Below are 17,707 nucleotides of genomic sequence, written 5' to 3' on the forward strand. Positions count from 1 at the left end.
CTTGCTTTGGGGCTTCCAAATAAAACAAGTGAAGGGATGTAATAATTGCTTTCCAAGGTCCATCACGTTGCATGGTCAACAACTGAAAAGAAACTTGTAAGTAATTGTGTATTTTACCCCAGCAGAGGAGTGAGACCAAAGGCAGATAAAGATACCCTGTCAAGAGGTACATTCAAACTACTGTTCACCTGCTGAGTGACTTTGATTTCTACCACCCTGCTGCTGCCTCTTTTCGGCTGTGAGAGCCACTGTACAAAAGAACAGTAGCTTTCTCCACTGAAAATTCATTTGTTTTGTTTTTTGGGTTTTGCCAGGGAGCCAGCATTTAATCACTAAGATGTGTCATGCTGCTAAGCTGTTTGACAGCTTGATGCACCGAGGGATGCTCCCCACTGAAAATGTAAACAATTTATGCTGTGAATTTTTCCACCTAAAGAATCTACAGATTTTTGCTAATAATGGCTTTCCTTTTTTTCCTGTTACAAAGCAGTGTCTGCATTATTTGCAATTACAGAAAAAGTTTCTGTATTTCCATTCTGGTACCAGTGAAGCTAAACAGCTCTTGTACTCTTATCTTACTTTACAATATATTTTTTTCCCCAGTGATCATTATTTTAAAGTACAAAGTACAATATGTTTACTTTGGGAAAGAAAAAAAGAGGATTGGTATATTAGAGTAGCCAGGCTGCTGCTTTCTCCTGCTTTTTCTGGCTTCTAACACAGCTGTTAGAGACCAAAATGACTGTTTCATCTCTCAGCTGTGTGAGTGCAATTTCTGAAGTGGAATACAGAGGGTTATAGCCCATTTTAGGTACCAGCAGGAACTATTGCTCAGAGTCTGCCATTACATCTCAAAGTTCCACAGTAGCTCTTGTTATGTTTTGATACATTCATTTGGTCTTAGGAAAATATTGTGTATTCTACTCTACTTTCCCCTATCCTTTCCCTGTCATGTATCCTCCCTTTACATGCTGCTGGTAGAGTGGGCTTTTTTTGACAGCACTTTGCCACAACTGATTTGTCAAAGACTCTCTGTAGTTTTTGACCACCTGTAAATTGTCCTTACAAGAAGGCACTTCTAGTTCTGGGGAAGGCTTTTCCTTTTATCTTGGCACTCAATGTCAAAATAATACTCACAGTCTGGGGAAAATCCCTTCCCCCTTCTGAAATTTCCAAACCTCTTCTGGATTGCAGGAACCAGAACTCTCTTTGGATGCTGATATTTAATTAAATTCACCAATTTTGAAGAAAAACTGTTCTTCATATTTTTCAGATGTACTTTGCGATCACTCCTAACACAAGGCAGGCTTTTCCATCTTTAAAGCAGTGAAGTGCTAAATTTGCATGATGAGATTACCAACCAGGTTAGAGAGGTGAAAAAAAAAATAGCAGGCTGCATTGAGGACCTGACAATTATCAGTTTTCCTGGCTGCCACTAGAATTCCTCAGAGGCACATTCTGGTGGGGAGGGTGGGTAACCAGGCACTTCAACCACATCAGCCTGAAGTGTTACTTTTCAGGACCAACCTTTTCCTGGGCTATTAACCTTCTGTTTAAACTTTAAATTGCAGGTATGCTATCTGGCACTACCCAAGCTGTACAGCATTTTTGAAAGTGCTACATCATTTCCTTGCAGCTTCTCAACTAAAGAAATATTGTATTGGAGCTTTGATTAACCCTCTCTGTCAGTGAAGATACAGATTAGAACTCGAGTAGCCTGAATTGTGCTTACAAGGATTTTGTTGGTGCCTTTTCAGAGAGAGTATGTTGACATTTTGTACAGATGGAAAAATCTGGATTTCTTTCTCCCACTTACTGTTCTCCTACACACGTACACACAGTCTCCCATGTATACATTTACCAGCTGTAGGAGGATCAGATCATCACAATTAAAAGAGGGGAGTTTTAGACACCAGTGGTTTAGATTTGTATGTTTATTTCTCACTCCCAATCAAATCAGCACAGAGCTACATCTGTAATTAGCTGCGACAGCAAACAATTCCATTTGCATATGTAAAAACTTAATTTGTGCAATACTAATTATCATCATTCTTAGGCCAGAATCACAAAGGTATTTAGATGTCTAATTTAAGACTTTTTTATTCCTTCTTAGATATATTCTGTGATTTTAGCTGCCAATTAAAAACACAATTTGGTATCAGTGTCATAAAATATGCTACAAAAGGGAGATGCATGGAATGCATAACTTGCATTTCAGGTTGTGTCTGCATTTGATTTGGGACAAGTATTGGAGGTTGGGGTCTTTTGGTTTGGTTTGGGAGTTTTTGTAAGAGAGCAGTTCTGACTTTCGCTGTACTTTTGGCAGGAGTTCCTTTCTTCTGCTCTAAGTCCTGGCCATTACTTGCACAATACACATCTTTATTTCACAGTGGTATTTCTTTTTTTCTTTCATTTCAAGCTACCTCCTCCCATTTCTGCTTTAGAATTTCATCTGTTTCAGAGCCTCTATTCCCTGTGATTATGTATTTTGTTCAACTGCCTTAATAAACAAGAATCAAGAAGAAATCAACAGCTGTATATTTCTTATATTCCAAAAGCTCCAGCCAAACCATGTCTGGACTTTGACACTTGATTGCTCTGATTAAATCACAATTATAGAGAGCAGGGAAAGCAAAGAAAGTTTAGTTACCAATTTCTGTCTTTCATGGTTGACCTGAAACCTGCAGAAGTCAGTGGGAGTCCACAAAGTCTCCTTCCAAAATCCCTCAGAAGCACAAAACTGCCCATTAAACCAGTGGCAGTTGTTTTTGTCTCAGTCTTTGTAATTCCTTCAGTGAGCCAAAAGGCAGACTGGAACTCCAGGCAACAGGTTTTACTTACAGTTTTAAAACATTTTATGATAGAAACAGGAAGCTTCAAATAATAAATTACAAACCTGAAGATAATTATTAAATTCACAGCAGATATATTTTTTTCCATGTCTTGTTAACTTACTTGCAAATCATTCCAGCTTTCTGGATTTAACACAGTGAGGAATTCACCAAATGTTTAAACAAACAAATATCATATCTATACATCGGTTTGGCATTCCACTGTTCCATCTGGCCTCTGCTTTTGGTTGATAGGAAAAACAAACCTGATCTGTTGAGACATTAATGAATATCTGCTTATGGCTGTTACTTACTGGAATTATATCGAACAGATAATTCTGTAATTAACTTCTCTTTCTGTTTCTAAAAGTATTCCTTAATCACTGTATTTCCAAAAAATTCTTATTGAGATAAAAATTAATTGGAAATCATATCACACCAATTCAGCTTATCATTTTTAATGAGAGATACACCTGCTAAAGACAAAAATAATTTTGGTACATTTTATTTGTTTTCGAGGTATGCTCATGCATTAAATTGGAACAAACATGAAGATAATTAATCTGTATTGTGAATTTGTATTGCCAACTGTTTAGCTCTTCATAAGTTAATTAAAGCAGTTTCAACTTTCTAATTTTAGTGTAGTTTAAATAGTGACAAATTTAAAAGAAATTAGGAGGCTGCTAATTAGGTTGTGATGATGGTTACATGCCTGGTTCATTGCAAACCATTGAGAAAACAACTTCTGGTTTTTGTACATTGCTATTTAGGCAGTATTTATTGCACATGTTGCACAAACAGAATGTTAGAGCAACTGACCATGAGATACATAAATAAATAAGTTGTTTTACTGGAAATAGAAGAACTCCAACTGGTTTAGATATTCAAAATATTTTTAGACACTCCTTTGGACAAGTTCTGAAAGTTCATACATGTTCTATGACAGTATAAAGTTACAAATTTGTGGAAAAAGAATTGTATACTGAAAATGTGAATATTGCTCTATTACAAATGAGAGACTCAATAACCAAGAGAAGTTGCATGCTTAAAGATCTCTTTGTAGTGCTTGCAGCCTTGAGGTCAAACATTCACACTGTATTTTGCTACACCCTGGAAATGTAATTTTGAACTCCAAGTCATGATCTACTCTGCTGACAGGAAAGTTTTGATGCTGCTTTAAGGTGCAGTTTTAACTCTAAAACTGGAAAACCAGGATGATTCTTCCTTGCTATAAAGTAGGAGATATTGCCAGTCTGTGGAATGTTAGAAGCTGGAAAATCCATGAAAACCTCACAAAAACCTGTCTGCTCAGCATAGCTGCTGCTGAGCCCCCATGTATCACAGGAATTGGCTCTGCAGGCAGGATTTCTAGCTGCACTGCAAGCTGTACAGGTGGGTGTGTACATATTGTCTGTGTCATGATTACTGCTAAGTTGCCTGACTGGGGTTCCTGCCAAATAAGCAAACTTTCATTCAACACAGTCTGGTTTTCATATTTAGGGTAAAAAAAAAATGTCAAGGGCGATGTTTCCTCCAGTAACCTTTTCAGTTTCACCTGAAACCTCTGAGCACTTGTCAGTACTGTGCAGGCACAGCACGCTGCACTGGGTGCTCAAGCTGAGCTCCCAGCGTACAAAGGCTCAGCAGTGCCACTGCCTGCAGCCTGGCAGAAATCCACAGGGCCCAGAGGGGGGTCTCCACTGACATTTCTGAACCATTATTCCTGTTGTACTCCAGCAGGCTCTAACTGTCGATTCACAGCCCAGGCAGTTTCCACAGTCTGTATATTTATAGCATGCAACTGACTGTTCTTTGTCTACATGTTTCTAGAAATCTGAGAAGTGCAAAGGTCCTTGGCACCAAAAGCAGGTGCTGAGCACACTCCAGGTGAGTCTATGTCACTGAAACCATACTCTCTTACAGACCATGCCAAGGCTGGACTGAACAATGAACTCATTACAAAGGGAAATGCCTGAATGGCCACAGCTTGGGTTGCTCCATCACTCAGAGTTTGGGGTTGTCTCCACATTTCCCCCATCATATTTGGTGATTTTACCTGCAGATATCTTTTTTTTCTTCACAGTAGGGCTATTAACTGGCTAGCAGTTATTCTGTGCTAAAGGTCCCTTCATCAGTCTTGAGCTAAAATAATATCTTGGATATTGGACAGTCTCTTTGCTGCTTCATAAATTAGAAAGTCTAGGCAGCAGGACTGCTTTTGGCAGAATTTTCCATAAGTATAACACAGCTGGAAGTACAACTCTTCATGTTCCTTCTCATTACTACTATTAGCTTCCTCTTTCTTAGCCCAAAGGACATATTTAGCTGAATATTTCACTCCTATTTGCAGCAGGCTAAAATTTATCTTCAAATGTGCCCAAAATTTTCAGAGAATAAGACTTTGACATGTATGATCTTGGAGAATCTAATCTTTTTGTCACTGATAAAATGTGGCTCTGGGCACAAAATCCTTTCCTGCAATGAGATTTTCTTGTAAGCTTCACCAGTGATATTGAATACTTGGAAACATTTGAGAAGCAGCTTGACCTTGTTGCATTCAAGCTGTGCTCACTGGATTTGGATGAAAATCAGTATTTCACAGAGCCACTTTGAAGTTCCATCATGCCTACCACTGTTTGGGTTGTCCAGGGGCAAATTCACTGTGAGTTTGACCTTGGGTCCAAAGCTGGTGTGGTGTAAATTCATCATTGTTTTACTGTGGGAGCTAAAGGCTGCAGGATGGATTTTGTGAGCTGCCTTTTAGCATGCACTGACCTGAGGTGTCAGAAGACCTGCACAAAGGTGCTCCGACATGTTTCAAAGTATCTGGAGTGTTCCTCCTCCAGCAGAGTGAGATATTGACTTGTATGGCTTTCTCCTGCAGAATCAGGACATTCCGGCCCACTCTGTGTTTAATTAGCAGATGGGATCAGGCACTACTCATCCAGGCAGTTCCTAAATCAATGGAACAGAGGATGAACAGCATATGGAGCATGTCCCATCCTCAGGCATCTCCTGAGCAGTGTATACAGCCCTGGCTTTATTCCAAACTCTTCCATTTATCATTATTCCTGTCTGAACTGTGGAGGCTGCTATTCTCTTTTATCAAAAGAATTTCCTATCAGGCAACTGAAGTAAAGCAAGCAAAGAATGAAAAGAAAAGCAGAAAACTCCCACCACTGAAAAGATGGAGAGATGTTTTTAAGATCACAGTGAACATCCAGGAAGTATCCTGAGAGAGAAAAGGATGCAAAAGCTCGTGTGTGCCTGGATGAGGTGGAACAACATACAGCATGTCACAGTCTTACTGTGAACTCATTCCTATAACCTGAAAAATAGGAATAAAAATTACAAGTTCAAGCACATACTCTGCTCTGGCAAAGCTGCTTCTGAAGCTGGAATTATTTGGGGTAATTTAGTTTGCTTGATTAAGATAATTTGGGATGTGTTTGGCCCAGATAAAGAATGGATCACTTTAAATATGAAGCTAGCCCTCATGTTCAGGGGCAACTAATCTACCTTCTGTGTATTAATGTGTTATAAATTACTGAATTTCCTGAAATGCAATTGATTTTACAAAAAGAAGAAAATGTCTGTAAGAAGAATCTGCTATTGTAGGTGGTTGTGTTTTCGCGTGATTTTTTGCTGCTGCTTTAAGCCCAGAAGTTGTAACACACTGGAAGTCTACCCATAATGTCTAATTTCTTGTACACTGTGTATGTAAGTATCTGCATATGAGGCTGGGGAAATGCTTACACAAGCAGAGTTCATGCTTCAAATAACTTTTTTTAGCTCTTGTATTTGCTAAGCAACACCAATTAACTCTTACTCAAAATACCATTCCCACAAATAAAACTACTGCTATTTGCAGGTGTGCCACACTACTCAGGACACTGCTCTTGCCACAAAACTCATCCAGGACAGGCTCCTGTTTGCACTGCATCCGTGCAGGTGCATTAACCTTCCCATGTCAGCCTGTGTCTAATCACTTTTAATGTCTAGAAATTTCCATCTGCTGTTAATAGTGTTTCCCCACCATGGTAACCATCAATCTAAGAGCACACCTAGTCTCATACAGATCAGGAAGACTTTAAATCAAAATCTTTGCAGCTGTTTGGTACACAGTAAGTGTTGTGCCTCCTTTATTTGCTTTTATATTAAAACAGGGGGATGTGAAATGAAACTAAATTATAAATTTGCCCTTCCAGTGTCTTCCCCAAGTCTGCTACACCAGTGATATCCCTGCTGGCTTTGAACTGTGCTTCTGAGACCAGAGTCTTTGATATGATCCTTGCCCTCTCAGTCATGCTGCTTCCTAGAGGAGTCCGTGTCCCTGATCTGCTGACAGCCAGATTGCTATTTTTTCTTCAGCATTGTACTGAGGGAAGAAGTGAGTGACATTATGCTGTTTGCAGTGGGTTTTCTCCCCCACCCACTCCCCCCTTTTAAAATTAATTATTAAACGCAATGCCAGGGACAAATTATTCTTGGGAGCCGAAAAACTGTGATCCTTCTAATAGGCTTGGATTATTTCCAGCTGGTTTTAAGCACCTTTCTCCATTAGCTGGAGAGGTGATTAGCATGAAGAGCCTCCTGAGTGAAGTGTCTTTTCAGCATCTAAAGTTAGCTCAGGGGAGCAGGGCGGCCGAGCCTGGCGCCAGGCCCGCGGCAGCAGCTTGGTTGTGCCTCAGCCCATCGCCTTCTGCCGGGGGAATCGCCCGTATTCCCTGTTTCAGTAAAGCCAGGACGTGTCACCTGTGGGCTTGCCAGGGGACCCTGGCCAGGGACAGCGCAAGGAACGGGGGTTAGGAATGAGGAGCTGAGCCCCAAACCCACACCACTGCGCTGGCTCAGGCTCTCTCCTTTATTCACAGAATCATGGAACCAGCTGGGTTGGAAAAGATTTCTGAGATTATCGAGCCCAACCTGTGGCCCAACAGCATCTTGTCAATTAGACCATGGAACCAACGTCCAATCTTTCCGTAAACACCTCCAGGAGCAGCGACTCCACCACCTCCTTGAACAGCTTGCTCTGATGCCTTAATCAACCATTCTGTGAAGAGATTCTTCCACGTGTCCAAGCTAAACCTCCCCTGGAGCAGTTTGAGGCCGTTTCCCGTCCTGAGGCTGGTTCCTGGGCAGCAGAGCCTGACCGCACCTGGCTGCACTCCGTGTCAGGGAGCTGCAGAGTGACAATGAGCCCTGAGCCTCCTTCCCTCCAGCTGAGCTCCCGCAGCTCCTCACTGCCCTGTGCTCCAGCCCCTCCCCAGCTCCGTTTGCTTTCTCTGCGCTCCTCTGCCGTAACTCGGGGCCGACACAGCAGCGAGCCCTGACCGAGAGTCGCCCGTGCTGTTGCAGGGTCGCTCCCTCGGCAGCGAACACGCTCCGGGCATGGCCGGAGAACGCGGGGGTGCCGCGGCTGTGCCTCCTCGAGGGGACCCGCGATACCCCCGGTTCCGGCCGTGACACCCCCGGTTCTAGCCGTGACACGCCTGGCTCAGGCCGTGACATCCCCGGTTCGGGCCCCGCTCTGGGCGCTCCGGGCCGGGGCCAGCGGGGGCGCAGCGCCCCCTCCCGGCAGCACCACCGCGGGCGCTGCCTGCACGGGCCGCCGCTGCCGAACCGGGCAGGATTCCCGTGGGGAAAATCTGTGTAATTTCCGCCGTGTGTTTTAATTGTTCTGTCTTTAATTACTGTCTGTTTATAAACTAGAGACGGGGCGAACAGGGCGGGCAGCGCCGCCGCCGCTCAGCGCGGTCCTCCCGCCCGCCGGGGGCGCTGCGGCCGCGCGGTCCCGCCCTGTCGCCCGAGCGGCGGTTCCCGTTCCGGGCGAGGCGGCGGCGCTGGCGCCGGGATGGATCGGGAGCTGCTCCGGCAGGCGCTGAGCTACCACGGCCCCGCGCTGCTGTCGCTGCTCCGCGCCGAGCAGCACGACAACCCCGACTTCCGCGGGCTGCTGCCGCCGCCCGGGGCCGCCCCGGAGCCGCCCCGCGGGGCCCCGCCGGCCGCCTGGTGAGGGGCGCCGGGGCAGCGGCCGGGCGGGCCGTGAGGGGCCGCGGGGCGCGACTCACCGCGTTCTCCTTCCCCCAGGAAAGAGAGGGCGAGCATCGACACCGAGATAATGCGCTTCATCGCCAAGAAGGCGGATCTGCTGTTCGCGCACTCGTGGAAACCCAACGGGCCGATCGAGGACAGCATCGAGGAGAATGAGGGTGTGTGAGTTGGGGGTGGTCACTCTGTAAGGACAGCGCTTGAATTTGCGGTAGCTTTAGAAAGAGGCTTGAAATTTTTCCTGTTGACTTTTATAGGCTGTGCGTAAGCTTCTTGTTAGCCCAGGAAATCATATTTTTTTGCAGCTTGGCCGTTTGTAACTGGCTGTGCCCTTTTGCAGAGTGTTACGCTGTGATGCCACCCCTGGAGAGGTTCCTGGAGGTGCCCAGGGAGGAGAGGAGAGAGCTGTTCTTCCGCGACATCGAGCGGGGCGATATCGTCATTGGGAGGATCACATCTATCCGTGAATTTGGCTTTTTCATGGTGTTGATTTGTCTGGGAAGTGGTGTCATACGGGAAATTGCAGACTTGGAAATCACTGTAAGATACAGCTTTGGTCAACAGCTCATTTTTGACATTTATTTGTTGCCTCTTGCATCTCTTAATAGAGTGGAACTTGTAAAGGTGAAACAGCTTTGGGATGATGGGTAGTGCCTGACTTTGAGGGCAGCTTGTAGTACTTTGCCCAGCCAGTGAACATGCCTTTCACAGCATTGACCCACATTATCAGGTTGAAAAGTTCATCATTTGTGGGTGCATAAGTTTTTGCTTGAACCAAGACATATTTTAAGAACTGCAGTTGTGGTGTGCTTCAAAGTAATCTGTTTTGGCATGCTGTTGGGGAGGAAAAAAGCCCCAACCCTCTGGCTAAATTTGTGACATTCCTGCTCTGTTGTGTTGCAGGCCCTATGTCCTGTGAGGGATGTGCCTCCTCAGAGCAACCATGGAGATCCTCTGTCATATTATCAAACTGGAGACCTTATCCGAGGTGAGCAGCTGCAGAAGTGTCAGGAATGAAACTCAGGTTTGAGCCATTTCTGTGAATTCATCCCTGCCTGTGTTATTTCTGCAGCTGCACTCAAGGACGTTGACCGTTACCACCAGAAGCTGGCCGTGTCGCTTTACAGCTCAGCTCTTCCACCCAAGCTTTCCAGTACAAAGCTGGGTGTGATCACCTCTGATGACTTCCCACTGCACTATAAGTAAGGATGTGCTCTTGGACTGCACTTGCTGGGTGTAGTCAGGGTGTCTGAAGAGCACCTGACAGGCTGGCTGTCCCTTAAACTCCTCAGTGGACTTTCTGATTTAATGGGCTGACCACATCCTCCTTGTTGTTCCTCTCTTTAGCATACTTGTGTTTGGATATGTAGGTGTGGTTGGCTTTTTAGCTTCTTTCCAAAAATATAAGGAAAGGAAAAGGCAGGGTGAGGTATCTGTTGCTTTTGGACTGTGTTAACAAATAAATAAAAAAATACCCAAAATCATGGGAGACTGCAATATTAATTCTTAGCATTTTAAAATTCCCTTTAGAAGATGGGGACTGTGATATTTGTCATGTTTTTGTATGTCCTGGCAATAGGGGCTGGATGCCCAACTAGGTTTCAGAAGCTCACTTGGTTTAGGTAAAGGACATAAGGGTCAGTAAATAGCAGGAAAATACATACCTGTAGAAGAGAGCAGTTTGTGAGCAGTAATACAGATACCATATGGGCATTTTTATTCTAAACATAAGCGTGGTGAAATAGGGTACAGAGCCTGAGGTCTCATTTGTGTACACTGGTGCTGTTTTGAAGGCGAAGCCTGGAAGTTGCCAACACAGGAGAGACATTTGAAGAGGTTTTGCATCGTTCCCCGGGATTTGCTAATCCATCATTAGTTGAATATTTAGCAGAAAAACTGGGACTAAGTGAGTCAAATCCACCGTCTTTGCTGAGAAGTCTTCAAATGTAAGTGATTTTTACATTGTTCCTCTCCTGTAGCTCTGTGGAGATTATTCTAATCCATTGAAATAGACTTGTGAGTGGGACACTTATACTTAAACCTTTTACATTTTGACTTGCATGACTGCAGCGTACACGTCCTTAAATATTTAACAGGAAGAGTCTTTAGATTTCTTTAGAGTAAGAAATTTGCATTTGAAATCCTATTGCTCTGAATAAGCAAGACACCTTACCACACACAATGTTTGATATCAGATACTTGTGGAATATTATTGTCTTGCCACCATCTGTGGATTGAAATGCAGGATGTTTAGGTTTTAATGTTTTCTGACAGATGTTTATTCACAATATTTTACTAATGGATTTGACCACTTTCATAAAATAAGAGTCGAATATATGCCATGTTTGATGCTGTGACCCCTGTGTATATTAGGCTCAAAGCAGGTGTGGACTTAATATGTTTTTGTTAAATGTGCTGCAGTTGTACTGGTTCAGTTCAGCACTTCTAGATTGGTTTGGTGAAAACTGATTTCAGAAATATGAAAGAACAGGCCTGACTGAGGGAGAGCAGTAAGGCATGGACAAATAATATTTCAGTTTATTTCAGCTGCACTGCATACTGTAAGCTTAACTTTGTAGACTCAGACAGCCAGCTTGATGTTTTTATTTGTTTGTTTCTTAAAGTAAAAATTTCAGTGAAGAAGATTTTGCCCCTGCATTGAGGAAAAAACAGTCTGCATCATGGGCCTTGAAATGGTATGTGATACTTCTCCTTGTCAAAGCTTGTTGTTAGATTGGGTTGCAGATTATATTTCTGCAAAGAAAACACACATTGAAACAGCTTTTCCACTGCATGTGTAGCAATATAACCAGATTATTATTGAAAATAAACCTATATGCCAAGTGGGAATGTGACAGATAAAGTCCTGAGATTCAGTTCTAAAATATGTGTCAGGTTTAAAGGAGTTGTAAGAATATTTTTAATATCCTGAGCCATTCTAGAATTGAGAGCAAGATTTGTGGTAACACCAAGCACACAATTTTCTGTTTTATAATTGAGTGTTGAATGACCTCATACTTGTCAAGTCATTTAAGCCTCAGACTGTAGATGTAACACGTGCACTTGCTGTGTTTGGAAAGTTAAATAGAGCAGCAGCCCTGAGTATTTACTTTTGCTTTTACACTGTCCAGTGCATTTGGAATGTTAATTGCAGAAAAGGTTGCATATAGTGTTAAATTAAATTTTAATTTTAAAGAAGAGTCTGTAATGAATTGTTTTAAAAATCAGCTTATATCAATTCTCTTCTAATAAGTTAATCTCTTGGAAAATGTACAAGAAGTTTTCAGGGAATATGAACTGTAAAGGATATTTGTGTGAGGTGATCTGGTTTGAGCGTGTACCATCTGCCCATACCACCTTGTGCCATTGCTCTAATGGGGATTTTTATCTTTGGATATAATTAAGCCTGTTCAAGGTTAATGGTAGTAGGTCATTCATAGTTTTAAGCAGAAAATTACTTAAACAATAATTCCATAAATGAAAAATAATGTAATATAGTAGCACTGTCTGAAGAAATGCTCTTGAATGCCTTAAGATATTGGATTAAAGACAATACATTTTTATGGCATTAGGTCACTATCACCTAACTGAAATTCCAGTGTGAAGTACACAATAACAAGGTCAGGTTTTAACCTGAATTGGAATCATAATTTGTGAGTAACAGAACAATCTGCATAGACTAATTGTACATACTATTTTCTAAATATTTTTTCTCCAGTGTAAAGGCTGGGGTGGATTATTTTAAGGTTGGGCGCCACGTGGAAGCCATGAATGAATACAACAAGGCTTTGGAAATTGACCCACAAAATGTTGAAGCTTTGGTTGCACGTGGAGCTCTGTAAGTCTGCTTATTTCACTTTTTTCCCCTTTTGTGAAAGAGAAGCATCACTGTTTCATATGCAACTTTCTGTTGTTCTAGGTATGCAACCAAAGGAAGTCTGAACAAAGCCATAGGGGATTTTGAAGTTGCTTTAGAAAATTGTCCTACCCATAGAAATGCAAGGAAATATCTGTGTCAGACCCTTGTGGAAAGAGGCGGGCAGTAAGTGTTGGGGTTATGAGTTTGGTTGGTTGTTAACAAGTTTTCTCAAAATACTTTTTTTAATACCATTTTAGTGAGAACACAAAATGGCATCTTTCCTTCCCGGCTATCTGTTTAAAGAAAAATAAAAATCCTTGGAAATATCTGTTCTTGTGTAATTGGTTTACACTTTGTCCTCTGTCCCAGTTAAAATCCTGGCAAAATATTTGAGATTTAATCCTCAATATCCTTTTTAATCCTTGATACCCTATACAAGCCTGGTATCCTACCAGTGAAAAAGTCCTGTGAATTGTTTGCATATATTCCAAAAAGGTTTAGGATTGGTTTGGTTTGGGCTTTTTTTAAGTTTTGTAACGAAATTCTGCTACTCTGCTGAAATATTGGTGACCCACTCTGATGTAAAATTTTAGTTTTGAATATTCAGGGAATAGGTTTCTTTTAAGCCCTGCGATAAGAAGAGAGATAGACAGTATTTTTGAAACTGGAATTGATACTTAAAAGAATAGTGTTACAGGTCAGAATTAGGAGAGGATAAAATCAGAAATACTGCTTTGTGTTGTTAGTGAGGTGAGCTGAGATGATAGAGGGGGTCTTGGAGGGATGCAGTGGTTGTGTCATAGTGGTAATAAGAAATACTTGCAAATAGGAAAGCCCTCAAATAAGACATAGCTGTCAGAATGTGTGTCCTAACTGTATATGAATTATCACTTGAATTTTAGGTTGGAAGAGGAAGAGAAACTGCTAAATGCTGAAAGTTATTATAAAAAAGCCTTGAGCTTGGATGAGACTTTTCAGGAAGCAGAAGAGGCCCTAACCAAACTCCATAAGCACATGCAGGTGATTCTTTACCTTCTTTTCATATGGTGCTCTCGGTGACAATAAATGAACATCAAAAATTGTACTAAATCCTTTGAACAGGGAGGGGTTAAATTGCTGGTTTGTCTTATTCTCTGCTTCCCTACTCCACAGTAAATGTTTTCTAGTGAGCATTATGGCTGTACCTACCAGAAGAAAGGTACCTATTGGTGACCCCACTGTTTTGGGATAGTAAGGAAATGCCAGACAGTGGAGACAGGGAAAGAGCAAAGCAGGGATAAGAATTTCCCATCACACAGCCTGATTAGTGAGGTTAATTTAAAACATTCTGTGAATACAGAAGTTCAAAGTGTAAAACACTTCCACAAGCCAAATAAACATTGTTACCATAGTCTGGCCAGACCCTTGGTCTGTGGGTAATTAGAGAGAGTAACACCAGGCATGGCTGAGGCACAGGGAGCTCACATGAGAGGGAAATCAAAAGGTAACTTAAAGGAAAACAGAAGGAGGTGGAGGGTGGGCGGGCAGACAGTTTGAATATCTCAGCTTTCTCCTCTGTTGTCTGGTGGGTTTTTTCTCTCTTCCCTTGCACGCAGCATGTGTCCCAGGTGAGCCTGCTGGGTCTCTGTGCTAATCTGACTTGTCATCTTTTCCCTTTTATTTACCTCCTTTGCTTGTGTTGTCTTCCAGAGTGGGTCAAAGAGTAAAATAGAGCACTGAGGAGCAGGCTTGTGTGGTTCTGTGCTTCTGCATGTGAGGATGTACACAGGCTGGGGTAGATGGCCTTAGTCAGCAGTTCTTCAGTTGGTGGAGCCATAATGCTGACAGGATGTGTGGATACAAGGGGGAAGAGGAGATAGGACAATCTGATAAAACCGAGCTACACCAGAGATAAAGAGGTGTAATTTGAGCAGTACCTGCATTTGGCTGCTTTAGAAAGAGATGCCAGTTAAAAGGATGAAGAATATTCTCAGGAAGTAGGAGATAAATGTTACTCCTTAGACATTCTCCTGTGGTCATTGATGCAGCAGACGAAGAATATGACAGCTGCTATTTGTTGCTATGCATGGCCTTGGCTGCAGTGAAGGGTTTCCTTTGTTATAGCTGTTAAGATAATTGTTGAGCTTTGAAAACTATAAATCAGACTTTCCTGCTCAATCTGAACAGAGTGACTGTAGGGCTGTAAGTGGCAGAAGTCTGATCTCTTATGGACTTAAGTAGTTTAAGGATTGTTTATCTACTTAGATGCCCTCCTGCATTTACCTGTAACTTAATACATAAGTCTGATACTGTCCCTGCTGTGTAGAATGGCTGAAATAACTGCAGTGTGTTTTCCTGTAATTCTGATTATGTGTTTTTCTCCAATGCATTTCCCTCTGAATGGAACTGTTGTTGCTGTGCCTGCGTCTGGTGCTGCTCATCACCACCAAACCCCTGGAACTTGACTTCTTATGTAAACTATGCATCAAACTGCTCTGTGATATTGTTAACAAACGGTTTGTATTCAAACATGGCCAACTTGAATTCATCTCCAACTGGGTTCTGCCATGTTTCTCTTGTGTTTACAATAATGATGACACTTTCCCTCAAACTCTTCTCTCTGTTTTGGTTGTTTGGGGGTTTTGTCCTTATTTTTCTACACGTTGGTAATACCGGGGATATTTTGCATATTCTGTCTATAACTTTTGGGCTCTATGCTTCCTGGTGTGCTGGATGGGTACCACTGCAATGACTGGTCAAATATATTTTTTAATGGAATAAAAACTGCAATATGGTCCTTAAATATAAACCTGTCACAATGGCCAATACCAAATTCCTGAATAATATTCATTTTTGGTCTGGGAATCCTGGTAAAACATTCCTGGTGTATACATTTGGATGGGGTTGAATGGGGGTTAATACCCATGTTAACACTACTAATGTAATTTTTTTTATGATGCTTGGGTTCAAAAAAGAAATCTTTGGAAATGAGGGAGAAACAAGCTGCCAAAGAAGAGAGACAGAAAGCAAAGAAAATAGAAACAAGTGCAGAAAAGTTGCGTAAGCTCTTAAAAGAAGAAAAGAGGTAACTGTTACATTCAGTGTACTGGTTGTGTGGCAATAAGTGCAGATGAGACTGTGAGCAATTCATCTCAACAAACAGCAAGCTGGGGAGAACTTCTCCCTGGGTAAGCTGCTTTTCCCTCAGAATGTTTTTGTGAATAGTGTCCTTTAGTGCATAGAACCTTTAATGGAGATGTGTGTGGAGGAGAAGTTGTTTAAGGAATATTTTGCAATGTGACATTTTTGCAAAGCTTAATGCCACATGAAATTGGGAAAGAGGGCTCTTATAACAAAATGTTCAGTGGATTTAATTTGTTGATGAAGAAATGACATTTGAAATAGTCCTGTCAGTCAGGCTCAGTTTCTGTTCCCACCTTACAGTCCAAGCTGGGGTATGCAGATTTGCTTTCTATGTGTAGTTTTCACCTGACACTGAAGGTTATCTCACAGGTTAATTATTTTTTTAGGTTGAAAAAGAAAAGGAAAGTATCGACTTCCTCCTCCTCCTCTTCTTCTTCTTCATCCTCCTCCTCATCATCATCATCATCAAGCGATTCATCATCAGATGTATCAGCTTCTTCCTCCTCCTCTTCCTCTGATCACAAGAAACGTAGGAAAAAGCGTCGGCGTAGGTCTGAGTCTGCTCGCAGCTCCAAAAAAAGCTCATCTAGAGCTTCTTCCCATTATAAAGATCAGAATAGGAAAGAGGAGTGGTATTCCCCTCCAGCTGATACCTCTGCTTCCTTTCTTAACCAAAGTTTTGAAGTGGAAAAGCTGCTGGAAAGGCAGGACAGCGTAGCGTGCGCAAAAACGGAGGTAAAAGAGAAAGACAGACACTGTTCTTTTTCAAGGACTTCAGGTGATGATGAAGACACTTTTGGAGGTAGGTCTGAAGATTCAAGAGATTCTTACAGTAGCTCCAGAAGTCAGCCAAGTCATAGCAAAACTGAAAAATACAGTAAACCAGAGAGATTCTTCTCCAGTTGGAGGGGTCCTTCAGGTTCGTATCATAAATCAGATTATAAACCCAGGATGCATTACTACAGGAGATTTGAAAGGGATGGAGAGTGGAGAAGGGAGCAGTTTAAGAGACATGGCTCAGGTCAAGACAGGTATTACATGTCCCCAGGGTCTGACTATTCTGGCAGGTCAGGGGGGAAGTACAGGTCATATTCTAGCAGCTGCTCACATGAAGGTGACAGAGGTTATGATAGTGACAGGCGGCATAAAAATGAAAGTGAGTCTAAGAATAGAAAAATCAGTTATGAAGACACTGATAAAACAAAGGAACCAGATGAAGAGGTGTCATTAAATGGTACAGAAGAAGAAGCAAGTGGTGTTAAAAGAAACCTGCCTCAGAACTTAGTTAACATTTTTAATCAGATAGCTGAATTTGAGAGGGAAAAAGGAAGCAAGCAGAAGAAACAGTGAAGTACCTGAGAATACACTACTTGGATGAGTGTAGTTATGTCAACTTTTAACTTAGCATCTTGTGAGCAAATACACACAAAGTGTGAGAAAAAGGCAGAATTTTTTCTGCATTTCAGAATGTCAAAGAATTCTAAAAGATCAAATAGTGGAAAGAGATGGAAGAATATCTTATATAAAATATCAGTTATTTAAAATACAAGTTTCCTGTGCTCTTAATTTGAGGTGTTCCTGTACAGTATTCTTCTGTCTGATGGGCTGAAATCCCTTGATAACCCTGGGTGTAGTTAGCTGTGCTCACATGAAATATGCACTTTAACAGCTGGGCTTGGTATTCCTTGTTCCTGGGGTACTATTGACGGTTGATACTCTTCTATCAAACTTAACTCCCAGCTATAGAAAAGGGATAACAGAATGAAGTCATGTGCCATCAATGTATATAGCCCATTTGATCATTAAATTTTCTTAATTTTTCTTAATTATTTTGTGTCTGGGT

At 42.0% G+C, this 17,707-nt stretch overlaps 1 protein-coding gene across 1 annotated transcript; it reads left to right on the forward strand.

Moving 5' to 3' along the window:
- Window positions 1-8,644: 8,644 nt before the first annotated feature.
- TTC14 (tetratricopeptide repeat domain 14) lies at window positions 8,645-17,690 on the forward strand. Its single transcript, XM_064385358.1, has 12 exons — window positions 8,645-8,843; window positions 8,922-9,043; window positions 9,223-9,422; window positions 9,786-9,870; window positions 9,955-10,084; window positions 10,676-10,828; window positions 11,507-11,578; window positions 12,601-12,720; window positions 12,802-12,924; window positions 13,644-13,761; window positions 15,696-15,805; window positions 16,251-17,690. Exons 1-12 carry the CDS (start codon window positions 8,686-8,688, stop codon window positions 17,212-17,214), a joined length of 2,355 nt encoding a protein of 784 aa, XP_064241428.1. The 5' UTR covers window positions 8,645-8,685; the 3' UTR covers window positions 17,215-17,690.
- Window positions 17,691-17,707: the final 17 nt, after the last annotated feature.

Source organism: Passer domesticus, chromosome 11, assembly GCF_036417665.1.
Source record: "Passer domesticus isolate bPasDom1 chromosome 11, bPasDom1.hap1, whole genome shotgun sequence".
NCBI classification, from domain to species: Eukaryota; Metazoa; Chordata; class Aves; order Passeriformes; family Passeridae; genus Passer; species Passer domesticus.

Bases quoted from the DNA above. Each gene is read 5' to 3' on its own strand.
- TTC14 (XM_064385358.1), top strand. From the start codon at position 8,686: ATGGATCGGGAGCTGCTCCGGCAGGCGCTGAGCTACCACGGCCCCGCG. The intron at 12,721-12,801 runs GTAAGTCTGCTT...CTGTTGTTCTAG, and splicing joins TTGGTTGCACGTGGAGCTCT to GTATGCAACCAAAGGAAGTC. The intron at 12,925-13,643 runs GTAAGTGTTGGG...CTTGAATTTTAG, and splicing joins CTTGTGGAAAGAGGCGGGCA to GTTGGAAGAGGAAGAGAAAC.